The sequence below is a fragment of the Haemaphysalis longicornis genome, unplaced genomic scaffold (genome assembly GCF_048455015.1).
Source record: "Haemaphysalis longicornis isolate Haplotype H1 unplaced genomic scaffold, Haemaphysalis longicornis Haplotype H1 scaffold_6, whole genome shotgun sequence".
Classification (NCBI taxonomy): Eukaryota; Metazoa; Arthropoda; class Arachnida; order Ixodida; family Ixodidae; genus Haemaphysalis; species Haemaphysalis longicornis.
Window position 1 is genome coordinate 105,011,882 of NW_027526407.1, and position 14,832 is coordinate 105,026,713.

The following is a 14,832-nucleotide window of genomic DNA, read 5'->3' on the forward strand; positions in this document are numbered from 1 at the left end:
CGTCTGCCCTAGTCTTGTCTTCGTTATTCCCAACCACATCTGAGGAACTTCGTGATGTCATTATAAACCTGAAAACAAGAGATGGTATTCACCACACCCACATACGGTATTTCTGGTATTCCGACAACCATTATCAACCTACATATCCAAACTGCATCTTTGCTGGTGAAATGAAAAGGGACAAAGTCCTTTCTCTCTTTCAAATATGAGACAGTGCGATAATACCCCACTATTGCCTCATTAGCATGCCACCCTTTTTTAGGAATCACTTGAAAGAAATGGACACCATCGCGCACTGCGAACGTGGATGTCCCGCACATCAGTTGTAAATCACTACACATCCTGATGGGGGAGGGTAAGAAATCTTCCTCCTTGTCTCGGTGGTCTTGTTCATTGCACTCGGCGTCTCTTGCGGCAAATTCGGGGTCCTGATGCATGCTCTCGGCGTATTGGTCGAAAACTGCTTCGTCCTGCCTAGCCTGACTCATGCATTAGCCCTCGAATGACGCCCACTCCTCTCCCCTTTCAATAGCCGCTGCAAACCTAATCAGAACCACAACACAAGGGTGTATTCCAGTGTTCTTTGACACCTTATCATCCATCATGGAGTTAAATTGATTGTTTTGCGTTTTTTTTTTCTTTAAGCCAATACTGAGCTGTATACTGCGCGCTTCATTGGATGACGAATGCACTCAGAATCATAGGTGGAAACTGCGACGTCCTCCCTTGTTTTTTTCTTTGCGGCATAAAAATTTCAAAGCAACCGCAGGCTTGCAGCTGATAGTGACGATCCTCGAATGTTAATGGCGCAAGGCCAACTGGGGCGGAGAGCGCCAAAACAGTGGTTATGTATGAGGGATGAAGCTAAAAACTCTAAAATCGCTCAACAAGGACTTAGGTAAAATCAGTAAAAGGTAATGAGGATGACTGGTGTGCAAGGCCAGGCTGTGATTATGCGTGGTGTGAAATTAGGTAGAAAAATTTTACTTTTCTTCTGTATTAAAAATACGCTTGACAGAGGACACCGGGTCGCCGGACAGAAAAAAACGCTGGGTGTAGCAGGAGGTGCACTCTTAATAGTTGTTGCAAGTGTGCTGCCGGGTTGCCTGAAACGCCTTGCATTCCTTATAAGTAAGCGCACTGCGTATAGGATCTCTCCGCAGCTGCCATGCAGAGGCATTGGACACTCCGCGAGTAGGTACGATAGTGTTGCATCTGTGTGCACTATCCGTAGCTCAGCGAAGAAAAGTTCTGTGTATCGGTTGTATGTGTCAGTGGTGCATTGTCTTAAGTGCAGTTTTATTACGTGTAATTTGTTGTCTGTCTGATCACTATAACAGGTTTGCCAGGTTTTAAGAGGTTGTTTTCTGAAGTGTGTCTTCATGTTGGTGTAGTGTACTGTTGTTATCTCGACTGTAGTTGTAATAATTGCAGCAGAATCGGCCATTTGATCTGCGGTCTCGTTTCCTAGAATCAGAGAGTTACCTGGCGCCCAGCGAAAGGTCACCTGGAAGTTGAATGCATATAAAGACGTAAGGGTAATAATGAGAAGGTTTACCAGATAGTTTTTAGAATATGCTTTAGATAATAATGTCCTTGCAACACTTAAAGAATCAGGATGAATTATGGAGTGTGGTATTTTAGTTTGAGCTTATGGTTCACGACAAGAAGTATGCCGTAAGCCCCTGTCGTGAAGATACTGGTATATACATTCATAGTTTTACAAGCATATAAGCTATGTCTGGGGGCAGCGCAGGACCCAGTGGTTGCATTCTGTCGGGCATCTGCATAAAATAATGCATGCTGGTATTGTTGCTACAGAGTTAGGAAGTGGTGCAGGATTGCACTTCGGGGCACTCGGTTTTTGTTGATATGTGTAAAAGGTAGGTCACATGATATAGTATAGAGATTCTATAGGGCAATAGAATTAGTAGCAGACGTTTTTATGGTATATTTTTTTTCACAAGTTTGCCCTGCGGGGTAATAACTGTAGGTGCTTACAGAAACACGAACAAGTTAGTTTCATGTATAAAGTTCAGGCCTTCACGGAGACGCGGTCCATACACCCAGCGTTGCAGGTCAGGAGGGCAGCCAGGGTGGATACCGGTTGCACGAAGGTGCCGAAGGCGAACTTGATGCAATCCCGGGCAAGCGCAGAGTAGGTGCTGCACATATACATCCCCAGTGGCAGTAGCGCAGAATGGACAGGTGGATCCGTATGGGCCGCGGTATTGCGATGGCCAGGAGGCAGTCACAGACGGCGTAAGGGCCACCCCAACACGTGGTCTCAGCAGTGCAACCTTCTCTCGGCGAGTTAAGTCTCCAGGGAGGTTTGAACCACACGGTCAGCGCTCGTGTGATTCAATGACTGCTCGTGTGGTGCGCCGTAGATTTTCCTTTTGTCGTTCCACGTGCCCACGAGCGCCTTCGGTGAAAGGTAGTAGTGGTCCCATGACGGTACTCGGGCGGCTAGCTGAGTCTGCCTCCGTATTGCAAGGCACAGATGAACGGGGCACCCAGTCGATGCGTATCCGCAGCACACTGCTTCTTGCCAAGCGATGAATGGCATCGGAGTAGGAGGTTGATTGGGCCACGTGACGAATACCATGTATGGCTTGCGTTGAGTCAGTCCGGATGATTAGTCAGGAGTACGGCCCCGCCCTGACAAAAGGTAGTAATGAGACCAGTCCATCATGTATTGCAGCTAATTCAGTAAGATTTATAGTTAAAAACTTGCGGTCACCTACCAAAGGCTTATTAAAAAGCCTAAAAAAGAGACATTTCGGCTTCCGCACGGAAGACTTCTTCCCTGAGCCAATAAGCCCGAAGCACGAAGGTCTTTAAGTGGGCCGAATTCAGTAAGATACACGGGTGGCAGTGGATTGGCGGCATATGAACAGGTTTGGTCAACCTCCGGTAGCTGGGGACACACCAGTGCGGTGTGTACCACGCCATTTTTAGCGCTGGCATCTACATACGCAATGATTGCGTTGGTGTCTGTACAATGAAGACCAGAGACCTGTGCCGTGACCTTGCGAGGGACTGGACGACGGAGATGACCGATGGGTTTATTTTCTGTCAGGTGTACTCGCTGCCATGAAGGGAGGTCCGACTCTTTCAAGGTTGTATCTTCTACAAACGCCCATGTAACAGGCTAGAAAGCAGCTGCACCGATGTTAGAGAGCTTACAGGTGCGGGCAGAACGGCGTCGATGTACCAGCTCATCGATAGTGTTGAGCTGGGCCTCGGCCTGCAGAGTTGGTGCCAGGATCATTCGGGGCAGACCAGTAACAGCCCGCATGCAATCTCGGGTGATGGCTTCGTGGCGATCCCAATCTCTCATCTAAAAAGGAGACTGAGTGTTTTGACGCTTCCCCTTTAACTCTGTATGAGAACGGAGAAGAAAGAGACGAGCAATTTAAAACAAGCTTGGAAATGCATGCATCATAAAAGACTGACTTAAAAATGGTCAGTTATTTATGAGATTTCAAAACCATAAAGAATGTACAATGTAAATTCGCTGACGTTCTAGGCTCCCCGTGTTACATTCTACATAAAGGCTTTGAACTGGGCTAGGAAAGAAGGCCTCCCAAGCACAGTCAAGCCCGAGGTGCAGCACTGAGACCAGCGTTTTCAGGGCTGTTTTAGTCGCTGACCCATAGACAACACCGCCAAAGTCCGGCCGGGTCCTGTAAAATCAATATAAAGACGTTGAAGGAGTTTTTTATCTTCACCGTAGGATTAGTGTGAGAATACTCCATGACAGATGCTTATTGTTTTTAGCCATTTCACTTTGAGCCCTTTGAAGTGAGGGATAAATGTGGTTGCTATCAAGGGTTAAGCCTAAATATTCTGTTCTCCTTTTTCAGGAATTGCTACATCATTATAACAGATATCAGGGTCCGCGTTAACCCCGCGCTTCCGAGAGAACACAATAATTAATTTTTCGGGTTTCACTTTAAAACCGTTGCTGTCGGAGAGCAAGCAATTTTGTTCACCCCAAGATGGACATGGAGTTCACAAAGTGTCATGTTACGGGACTTGAACGATATTTGAACGTCATCTACATATAAACAACAGCAAACGGTTGGCGGCAACGCCTTCTCTAGCGAGTTCATCTTAAAAGTAACCAGAGTGCAGCTCTGGCTCCGGTTATGTTATTTGTAATTTGTCTCTGGTTATGCCATTGAATGTCATTTGTTTGACCTAATGTCATTTTCTGGAAGCATTACTACACGGCCAGAATTATTCATGTGCAAATGATGCAGTTGCGTTGGTAAAGCCGTGCGCTCAGAAAATATTTTAGTAAGCGCCTCAACGTTGCAAAACTGAGCGAAAACATCTTGAACATAGTTACTGCACGTTAAAATGGACTTTCGGAATGGTTGCAGCAACCTATTGAACACGATTAAACACTGGCGTCACACCAGCATGGAGGATATAAACAAACACGGCCGCTTGCGCCCACCGCTCGGGCTAAGGCTGGTCTAAAAGCGTGACTAGCAGTTTTATTTTTTTATAGTGTATTGGGGTTTTTCATAGAAATATTTATGTGGCTAAAAATTAACGCATTTCAACAAATGGTAATGCTACAGATGCTTTAGCAATCTGTTTTCGGTCAGCATTCTCGCCGGGTCTCTGGTGTCGAGATGATGCACTTGCTGGCCGAATGCAGTCGAATGGGTTCCGGAAACACCTTAGGTCACCAGTGCCATTCGTATTGTGACGGGCCCTTAAGGTGCTGGGTCACTGTTTCCCGTTTTGGTGGGAGCATGGTGAGCGGATAGGAAAACAGACGCAGACAGATAACAATTAGCGTAATCAGTAATGTTTTAAGTGCCTGCGGCTCCAGCACCGGTCTCAAAGACGGGGTAGCGTAGGTACACCTCCTGCTCCTTGTCAGGTTTCAGGTGGGTGGCTGGTTCCAGGCGGTGGATGCGAAATGCTAAGCTCTCGCACCGAGGTGCACGGGAGACGCACGCACACCATTAGGCAGGGTCCTGGAGCTCTCGAGGCGGGGGACGCATTCTCCGCTGGGCTGTAGATGTGGTATCGGAGGGCAGCTGCGGGTGCTCTGGTCCGTGGTGATGGAAGATGCAGGGAATGGCGTTCCTTCTCGTCTTGTTCTCAGGGTGGAATGCAGAAGCGCTAATAAATAACTATTACGGCGGCTTCCTTGGAGTCGGTTGGAAAAGGCGACCCAGGGGGCTTCTTTCCACGCGTTCTTAACCCTTCCACCAGTTAAACCGAGAGAAGGAATGGTGCGTTGGGGAAGAAAGGAGGTCCTTCCGGCTATTGTTCGCTTCCAGCGCGTACGTCACGCCTCTACCAGTGTTGCCGGCGCTTGAAGGTCGGCTTGAGCCGGGCCCCTCGATTGACGGCATTGAAAGCACGTGAAATGGCACGAACGGTGGCATGGGTGGCAACGTCGGAACGTCACAACATCGTATGTCATTACATTATCCAGCGTTTTTCCAGCCAACCCTTCTCATAGGGGCGATTTCCCGTGCAAGCCGGGTGAACTTCTGAAGCATTGTAGTCCCACACAAGGGCCGAGCGCCAGGCCAGGGAGTCGCTTGTACCTATTTTACCAGCAGGTGCCCAGCGCCATCAAGGCAAGCGAATGCCCATGGTGCCTTCCCCAGCCACGGTGGACGCTCAACTCGCCACCGCCTGTGGCAGGGCATGCCGCCAGATTCTTTCACCCTCGGCAATGGCACAACGCGGCATGGTGGCCGGGGGCCCCGCCAGATGCACAACGGCCATAGGCCCATCGCAAGAGTAACGGCAGCTTTCCAGAATAAAATCCCCTTTCAAAGGTGCGCACTCGAACGGTGGGTGCCCAGCAGTACCAGGATTCGAACCCGGTGCCTCCCACGTACAAGGCGAGTGCTGTAACTCTGAGCCATCGCGGAGGTTATGAAAGTTCTTGCGTTTTTACAGCCACCCCGTTTTATAGGGGCGTCAAACAAATGTCATCGATGGGAATTACATTAAATTTCCAGCGTGCCAGTGGTATAACACGTTGAAATATCCCAACAGCTGAATAAGTATATCGTCGGTAGCACCGCATGAAGACCAGTCGTGCATGCACTCCCCCCTCCCTCCACCTCTAACCCGGCATGCAAAACCAGCAAGCGGTGATGCGAAGTGCTTTGGCGGGAAATACATCGGGAAATAAAAATGGACCGCATTACCCGGCTAGCAGGCAAGAACACGAGAAACAAACCCACCATCTCCTACGCGGCGTCGCGGGGACGCCGCGGACGGTTTGTTCGACTCACCGGGAGGTGCAAGAATACGCTCGGAGCGAGGCTATGTTAGGGTGCCTCGATGCGCGCCCGCTCCGCTGAGGGTGAGGACAACCGCGTCGTCTGCTAGCGCGACCGCCATTTTCTTGCATCCGCTTGACGCGGGACGCGCGTTTGCTGCGTGACGCGCCTTGATAGTGCTGGTCTCGCTAACAGTGTGGGCTTGATTTGGCTTTACGTTTGGTATTTATTCCATTTCTAGGGTAGATGAACAGATGAGTAGGCTTTTGGTGAAGGATTATTTATTTTGAGATGATTAGCGAAGGTATGGTAAATTGCTTTCTTTTTTTACGATAGGTGACACGGCGGGCAACTTCTCGCCATCGTTGTCAAACCGGCACCGTGAACTTGCTGTCGTTGCGTTTACATGTAAACATAGCAGAAAGTAGGCGAAGTACACTAAGGAAGGGAACTGCTACATATTCAAGAACGAATGTCCAGCACGCTTACGGCCACTGAAACTTGCGGTACTTAGATAGGACTGCCTGGCGGCAAACTGTGCCATGCATGCACTGTGCGATCTAAACATGATTGATTGATTGATAAGGTTTAACGTACCTACGCTACATAGGCGATGAGGCACGCCGTAGTGAAGGGCTCCGGATTAATTTTGACCTAGAAATCTTTAACAAGCGCCGAAATCTCGAACACACGGGTGTTTTGTATTTTCGTCTGCACCAGTAAAGCGGCCGCCACGCCGAGAATCGAACCAGCGTCCTTGGGCTGCAATCTAAACATAAAGGCTTACACGGAAGTAGGAATAATAATTTAATACCTTGAAGCACAAATACACTATGTACAAAAATGATGACGAACATACCCCACTTCTGTTACATAATACATTATCTACAAAATGATACAAACACACTTAACTGCACTTATAAAACAGGTAATGATGGTTACGCTCGAATGTTTTCGAACTTGCTTTTTGAGGTTTTGAATTGCGTTGCCAGCATGTGTGATGTTCTTGAAGCAGGGTTTATGTTCTTTCTAGGTCTGCCAACTCCTTTTTCAACTCAGCGCAATCCCTTTGTGTCTCACTATATTTTTTGTGAGAGTTTCATTTGCCGAATTAGAAATTCCGGCATTCAAAGCTTCGACACCTGTGCTGTGGAGTTGGAGATTTTCCGATGACGTCTTCTGTGACACCGTGTGAGTTGACTCGGGAAGCATTTCCGCTGTCTCTGATGATGCGTGAGTTTCTTCAGCGGGGTTGCCCACCTCTTCATCGTTGGATGTGGGCTCAGGCTGCGTCCTGTCTCTGGGTGGCTTTCGCTGCTTTGAAGCAACTGGAAGCAGAGAGATATGCAATGCAATGATAAAATTAAGCAGTAGGTTCACGGAAATCGCAGTAATCAAGGGAACGGGATAGCAAGACAAAGAACAAAGCGGAAACACTGCATGAAAGCGTCTCAGCATTTACATTTGTAATAATTAACCAGGTCCAGCGATCGTGCTTTTTCCAATGGAAATGGATTAAGTGAATGCGTGAGGTTAAGGTTGTTGCGTGGGCTGGTCGGTATTACAATTGAATAGGTGGAAGGGACTCCAGATAAGAGCAAAAGAAGCAGCATTGATACATATACATACATGCATGCATGAATAACGTGTTAAAGTCAAAAGAAGTAAAGCATGCTAGACCAACGGCTCAAAGTCGCTGGAACGTGTCCCAGCGGTCACCCCTGATTTGTTAAGTAATGTACGCACTTATACGAAAACACGCAGTTAATCAAATGGTAAATGCCTACCTCCGATTGGGAAAGGCGTTGGCACAGCATTTGCTTTCAGCTTCCTCTATACATCTGCCCGGTTTTGTTCAGAACAGTATACTTCAAAGTGAGCCTGCACAATAAATTGTCAATATAGGTGCCTTTTTCTCACGAGAAATAAGGATAAATGATGCGAAATCAAGCAAATCAAACTAACTGGCATCCACGCGTATCGGGTCACATCCGCACATGATTCACAAAATAGAGGTGTAATTCATATTACTTTTCACCTCCATACGCTACTTTTATGACATGATAAGCGCGAATAAATGCCCTAAATATCGTAATTTTTCCGCAGAACAAGATGTAAAACAGACCTTAAGTTGAGACAACGAGGAGAAACACGAGCATACCGCATCGCATGCAGTTTTATGCTTCGGGATATATTATTCACGCTGCCAAAAATTGGCTTTTGCTGAAGTAAGCGTGATGCGCCGGGATGACGCTTCGGGACTAAGAAAGGTCGCACACCTTACAACGAGCGCCTTATTTCGTGATACAAAATGAAATGACTGAAGAATCAAAGCGCCATACGTTTCATATCGGCCTCCCGCTTTAAGAGGCCACGTCCGTTTGCATCAATCAAATATAAAAAGGCCGTAAAAGCAAGATGAAACCTCCAACTTAAACACATAATACCGTACGTCTGGTATCTAGAAACCACTACACGGACAAGCTGACAATAGCACCAAATGGATTTGGCAAGCCGGGTACTTACACCGCATATGCAGGAGTCGTTCGTCGGCTGCCATTTGTCCGGCTTGATCTTTCCCGTCCACAGAAGCCACCTTTTTGGGTCTCTAGGAAACTAAAACATCCTTCATACATTCCTAGCGCTGTTAAAACACTGGGGAACGCAGCACCCAGGCATTCCGCAAAGAGACTTTGTGAAGAGCGCCGCTTTTCGCGCGCCTAGCGTGGGAGTCGGCGGGGGCGGGATGCAAAAAATGGCGGCGGCGCCTCCCGAGAACCGGTCTTGGCGGCGGCGACCCCTTCAAACAGTGGCGCCACCCTCAACGGAGCGGGCCCGCATCGAGGCACCCTAGGCTATGTCGACAAACCGCGCTTTATTGCTGAGTCGTAAACAATGAAACACCAACTGGACAGGCTGTCTTGGGCTTGGGCTTGTACAATGTCCCCACGAGTTAGATAAGCCGTCCATGGCCGCTGCCTCGTCTCGTCGCCTGAGCGGAGACTCGCTTTCTCTCGGGGTCGAGGAACGCCAGCCACTTTGTCCGACCCACTCAGGTTTGAGGCCTCGGCAGAAAAGCCCTAAGCCGAGCAATACTGCTTCCGACGTGACCTCGGTTGTAGGGAAAGGTCTCCAGAGGGGAAAGAGGGTACAGGCGTGGAGGCTGGACGCTAGAGGGCCGGCGCCCGGTGTGCTGTGATCGCGGATGGGGAAGAAGGCCTTGCATGAGGGCGCGCACTCGCCCACGGATTTGTCGCCGAGGCGGCTTCACCGTGTCGGCGGCGCCAAACAATTAGCCCTAAGTACAGTGTGCGGCAGGCATGGAGGCCCGCATGGGCCCCTAATCGATCCCTCCTCAAGACGTCGCTCGTCTTCGTGAAACGGCAAAAAGGTCAAATAAAGCGCACACCCCACACGGCTATAACAAGTCCCCAGTCTAAGAAGGCCGCGGAAAAGTTCCCGCTTGAACGCACACACACGCAATGTCTTGACGGCACACACACACACACACACACACACACACACATCACACACACAGACACATACCAAACACACACAGACTCGCTCAAACATCTACACCTACAGGCACACACACACACTCGCCCAAACACAGAGACACACCCACACCCACACACACGCACACACGCATACACTCACACTCACACTCACCCACACGCACACGCACACGCACTCACAGACGCACACACACACACACGAGCACACACACACACGAACGCCCCCCACACACATACTATGACGACGCAGACCAGTTGCAAAATCAGGCTCGGGGTGCGTCAAGACCCCGGTGACCATTGCCGATAACGCACTCCCTCACCAGAGCAAGATTGGCCACCCTGGTGTAGTAATGACCACAACCTCCCAAGAATACGGCAATAAACTTCAATAAACCAATTAACCTTCAATCAGCCCTGCATAAAAATTCGCTTTGCAACCGAGACACTCTTCTGCTAAATGTCTAATGTGTTTTTTTGCATATGCCGTTCTAATACAGCGTGGCTGCAACTATTTAAGCATTGAAATACCGCAGATTTTTTGACGTGTTTTACGGAAAGTGCCAGAATATAGTGATATAGCCACTTGATAATTTATTGTTCGAAAATATTCTTGGGATAAGTAGCCGCGTCCATTTTGTGGTTCTGCCTATATATTCCAAAATTCTTAAACTAAGTGTTCTTACATAGTATGTCTTAATTTCTTTGACACCTATAAAAGACTTACTATATAAGGAGCCGGGCACACTAAGAAGCTGAGCACACACAAGAACTAAGAGGTTGCGCAAACACCACAACATGCATATCCACTTCCACTATATACCATAATCTCGTGCACGTCATACCCGTTCGGTTGCCTTTGTTCGGACAGAGGCTGCTCAGGCAAATTCAGATCATTGTCTCTACACATTTGAACAGCTTAGACGCGAGTGGTTCCCCTATTTACGCCTTCGCATTTTCACCATGTATAGAGTGTACCACACTTAGTCGTATGATGTAGGCATGCGTGCCGAACACTGGAAACGTTACCATCGCCAAAAAAGTGGGACATCACCGGAATAGTGTGGGATAGACATGTTTACGTCTAACCTCCAATTGAAGTCGAGATAAAACTGGTAAATCGCGCGATGATGGCAACAAGATGCACCGTGTCCTATAATAGTGACTTTAATACTCGGGCGCCACCAGGCTACAATAAAAGCATATTTTATCCCTAGTCCCGATTCACCACGAGAAGCTAAGGGCGTAATAAGCGCGAGTTTTTGCTTAGCCCTTTCGGGGTCGAATGGTGTCCCCAAATGCGACCCCCCAGGGTATATTTTTGTTATCGCGGATTTAAATTCTTCAGTTGAATCTATGTGGAGAAAAAATTAGAGCAATTTTTGTGAGTGACCATAAAGTGACAAAAAAGTTGTTTGTGTTAGTACATACGTGTGGTTTATTCATGAGTAACACAAGAAAAATTATAAATGAAAACGAGAGACCAACAAGTCATCCTCTTTTGAGTGAATCAAAATCAGACAAACGTCACTTTCGCGGACGCAAAAAGCGGGAAGCGCCCGTAGGACGATACCGAGACCAGCCGCTGCGCGTGGGCGCGCGGCCGGTTGTGCGAGCGACAGACGGCGCACCGCTCCTATAAAATACAAAAAAAAGAGCCCAATGAGTTTCGCAATCGCCATTGGTCTGTGGCAGGCGCAAGAAGCGAGAGGTGGCCGGGCGCCCACCCAGCTCGCCCCCTCGTTACCGGATGCGCAAGCGATAGCCGCTGCGCCACTGAAGTAAATCATAAAAAAATAAAAATAACAGCCATCGGCGCAAGAAAATAATTTGACGTGTTTCCGCAGTGTGGAAGCACATTGCAAGCAAGAGGTTATCGAAAAAGACGTGCTGTTTAAACATACAAGCGATGACGTACTATTATGAGCAATATGAAAGGGAACACAGGAACCCGTAAAAAAACCCTCAGACCCAGTTATCAGTGATACGCAGCGGCCGCCGTCGGAAACAAAGTGGAAAGGTGGGCGCTGTTCTAACAGCTGTTCCCCATCCCGCCGTGCGTCTTATCGGCTGTCGGACGATACCATATTATCGGCGAAATGACGTAATCTGCTGCTTTGAAAAAATGCCAGCGTGGTGGAAGTGCCAACAGTTAGTGGAAGAGCGCCCTCCTTTCCACCTTTATTTTTCGCAGCGCCATCCGCGTATCACTCCGAGTCTGTTTCGAGGCTGTTTGCCACGCGTTCCTGTGTTCCCTTTCATATTGCTCATAATAGTACATATAGGTTATTAACCATTCTCAAGGTGTTTTCAGAGGACGTATACGTACGTCTGTGACCCTGAAACAGTTAGGCCACTGTCAGTAACACCTCTCAAGAAGTTTAAACTTGTCCAAGTTCAATTGCCGCTATGGCGAAGTTTATTCGACGAAGGTGTTGTTGAGTCTGCAACCTATTTTATAAGAATAACACGAGGTTTTTATTTAAACGTTGCCGTTGGAAACCGCAAACTTAAAATTTCCGGCGAAAGGTTTCAATGATTTCGCTTAGTATTAGAAGGTAAATATGCTCATGCACTTGTTAAACATGACTCAGAAGCTAGTGCCATCTACGACTATGACCAGACGAGAATACATTTTCGTAACCAATGGAGAGATTCGTAAAGGGAGGGACTGTGTTCTCTGAGCACATAATACTACTTTAAAACCAAGACCACACATCTGTTTATTCTAGACGTCTTCATTTGAAAATTTTATTCAGAAATTTCTCTTCTCAAATAGAGGGCATTCTAATTAGATGATTACGCATTAACCCGACAATTGTTGTTGTAAACCAAGTAGCTCGGAACAAAGATATGCAATCTTTTGGCACTTGTTTTAATCCTATGGCGGATCCTTTTATTCTGAGATCACATACTTTTTCACGAATTGCTGGAATCAGAAAAAGAACACAAACCACAACTTACGAGCCTGTGACAGATATGCGGCGTACATTTCACAATACACAATCATGGTTCAAGCGTTACACCTTATAACTTAACAGCTCGAATGTACCCCCTATTTAAAAAGACCATAAAGTTTGATTACGCGCCTAGCAGAGTTTTCAGTTAATAGATAGACATTTATTTGCAGGTTCAAAATATGTTGTGTTAAGGATTGCCTGCTAACTTCAAGCAGGGCTTCTATTGAGATAAAAAGTGTTTCATCGAAACAGTAATATTGAAACAAAAAGAGTATATTTTAACCACTTTAGTAAACTTTCGTTATACATCGAGGGCATTTTCCATGACGGTATGCGATATTTAAAAAAATAATAATATTTCTTTTGTTAACACCAGTTTCAATTCTCAAGTGGTTCATAAGGCAAGTATGTGGTTAATAAATGAGACTAGGAGTATGAACACAAAATGGTAATGCGAGCCTCAGCACTCTGAGTGTAAAACAGGAGAAATAAAATATCAGGGCGCAAAGCACAAACCTGACAATCTCGTTCCTCGTCCTTCCGAGCACGTTGTGTTGCTTTTATTCGAAAACGCAATTGAAATACATCTGACCTGCATTTTGTGTTTAGATTATGCAGAAAGAAGCTAGGGACTTTCTTTACAGTAAAATATTGCTTTTAACGCAATCATAAATGATACTGTTTTCACTTCCTTTTCCTCACCAACAGCAGAAGGCGTTGGTCATCATCATTATCATTATGCACCTGAGGAGCTTCCGCGTGCTCTCATGGCGGCCGGCGCGGTCTACCGCCCACTTTTTTAACCAAATTTTATTAACGCCTCATCACATCAAGACCTGTCGCTCCGTTTTTGAATTACTGAACATGACGCCACAGCTGGAGGACCCAGAGGTCCAGCCCATGGCGCCGAGAATCCGACAGTTTTACACGACGCCAATATATCGGCGCACGCAGCCCGGAAAGCAAAGAAAAAAACGCGGGGCCTGTGATATTGCCGAGAGTTCCCAGCAGCGTGCGACCAGAGCATGGACGGCGCCGCTGCCTACTGGCGCAAATTGATGACCTTCTTGCGGAAGTAGAAGACCATACAAGGGAAGTCGAGAGGCGAGGACAGGTGCTAAGAGCGACAGGTGCTAAAGAGCGAATCGCCGCATTTTATGGCCAGAGAGAAGTTGGACGAGGCGATCTTCGAGGAGACGATAGATGAGCTAGCGGACAGGGAGACGTTAGACGCTGGACTATACCGAAACAAGGTTGTCAGCACGACCGCGAATCTACTTCGTAAGCTGCAGGAATGCGGGACTTCGGCGCCTCGCCTGACCACCGTCAACCGATCACCAACTTTCAAGTGCAACGTTCCCCAACTAGAGCTCCTCAAATTTGACGGGAACTGCAGATCATGGCAGCCATTCTGGACGCACTTTTCTGCAGCCGTCCACAAAAGCGACAAGCTCAGCATGGCTGACAAGTTCAACTACTTCAGCAACCCCCCTACTGAAACAGCTGCATCAGCAATATCCGGACTTCAGGCTACAGATCACTCCTACAAGGACGCCATGGAGATACTGAAAGAGCACTGCGGAGATGACCACATCAGCGTAAAAGATCATCGGCGAGGCTTCCTGGACTTGAAGCCGGTTACATCGTCATCCATTATGCGAGAACTTAAGCAACTTTATGGTCGGTACGAGGTCCACATCCGAAGCCTAAATGCGCTTTGAGGGAGCATTCCACGACCCACTGCACCAGGCTGCGCGAAATCCTACAAAGGGTCGTACCAACAGACTTGGTCCTGCGATTCTATGAGGGGCTAAAGACGTGGCTTTTCTCATCTGGAGGTTCGCTAAACGCACTCGGCCACTAGATCAGTCAAACGGTCCCGCCTGACCAGGAGCTTTAACTTCTCTTGCCATTATTTCAACATAAGCTTATGTGTCGAGAGGCCGTAGGTGAAATCGCCGCACAGAAGATTCTTCGCACCCCAGAAGATGCACGGAAAGCCAAGCGTCCGCGTGACGTTCCTGCAAAATCTGCGCTGCAAGGTTCAGCGAGCGGCCCCAAGCAGTGCTTGCTTGCAACTCTAAAAAG

At 47.7% G+C, this 14,832-nt stretch overlaps 1 protein-coding gene across 1 annotated transcript; it reads left to right on the plus strand.

Moving 5' to 3' along the window:
- Positions 1-13,901: 13,901 nt before the first annotated feature.
- Positions 13,902-14,465, plus strand: LOC144143182 (uncharacterized). Its single transcript, XM_077674981.1, has one exon. It carries the CDS (start codon positions 13,902-13,904, stop codon positions 14,463-14,465), a length of 564 nt encoding a protein of 187 aa, XP_077531107.1.
- Positions 14,466-14,832: the final 367 nt, after the last annotated feature.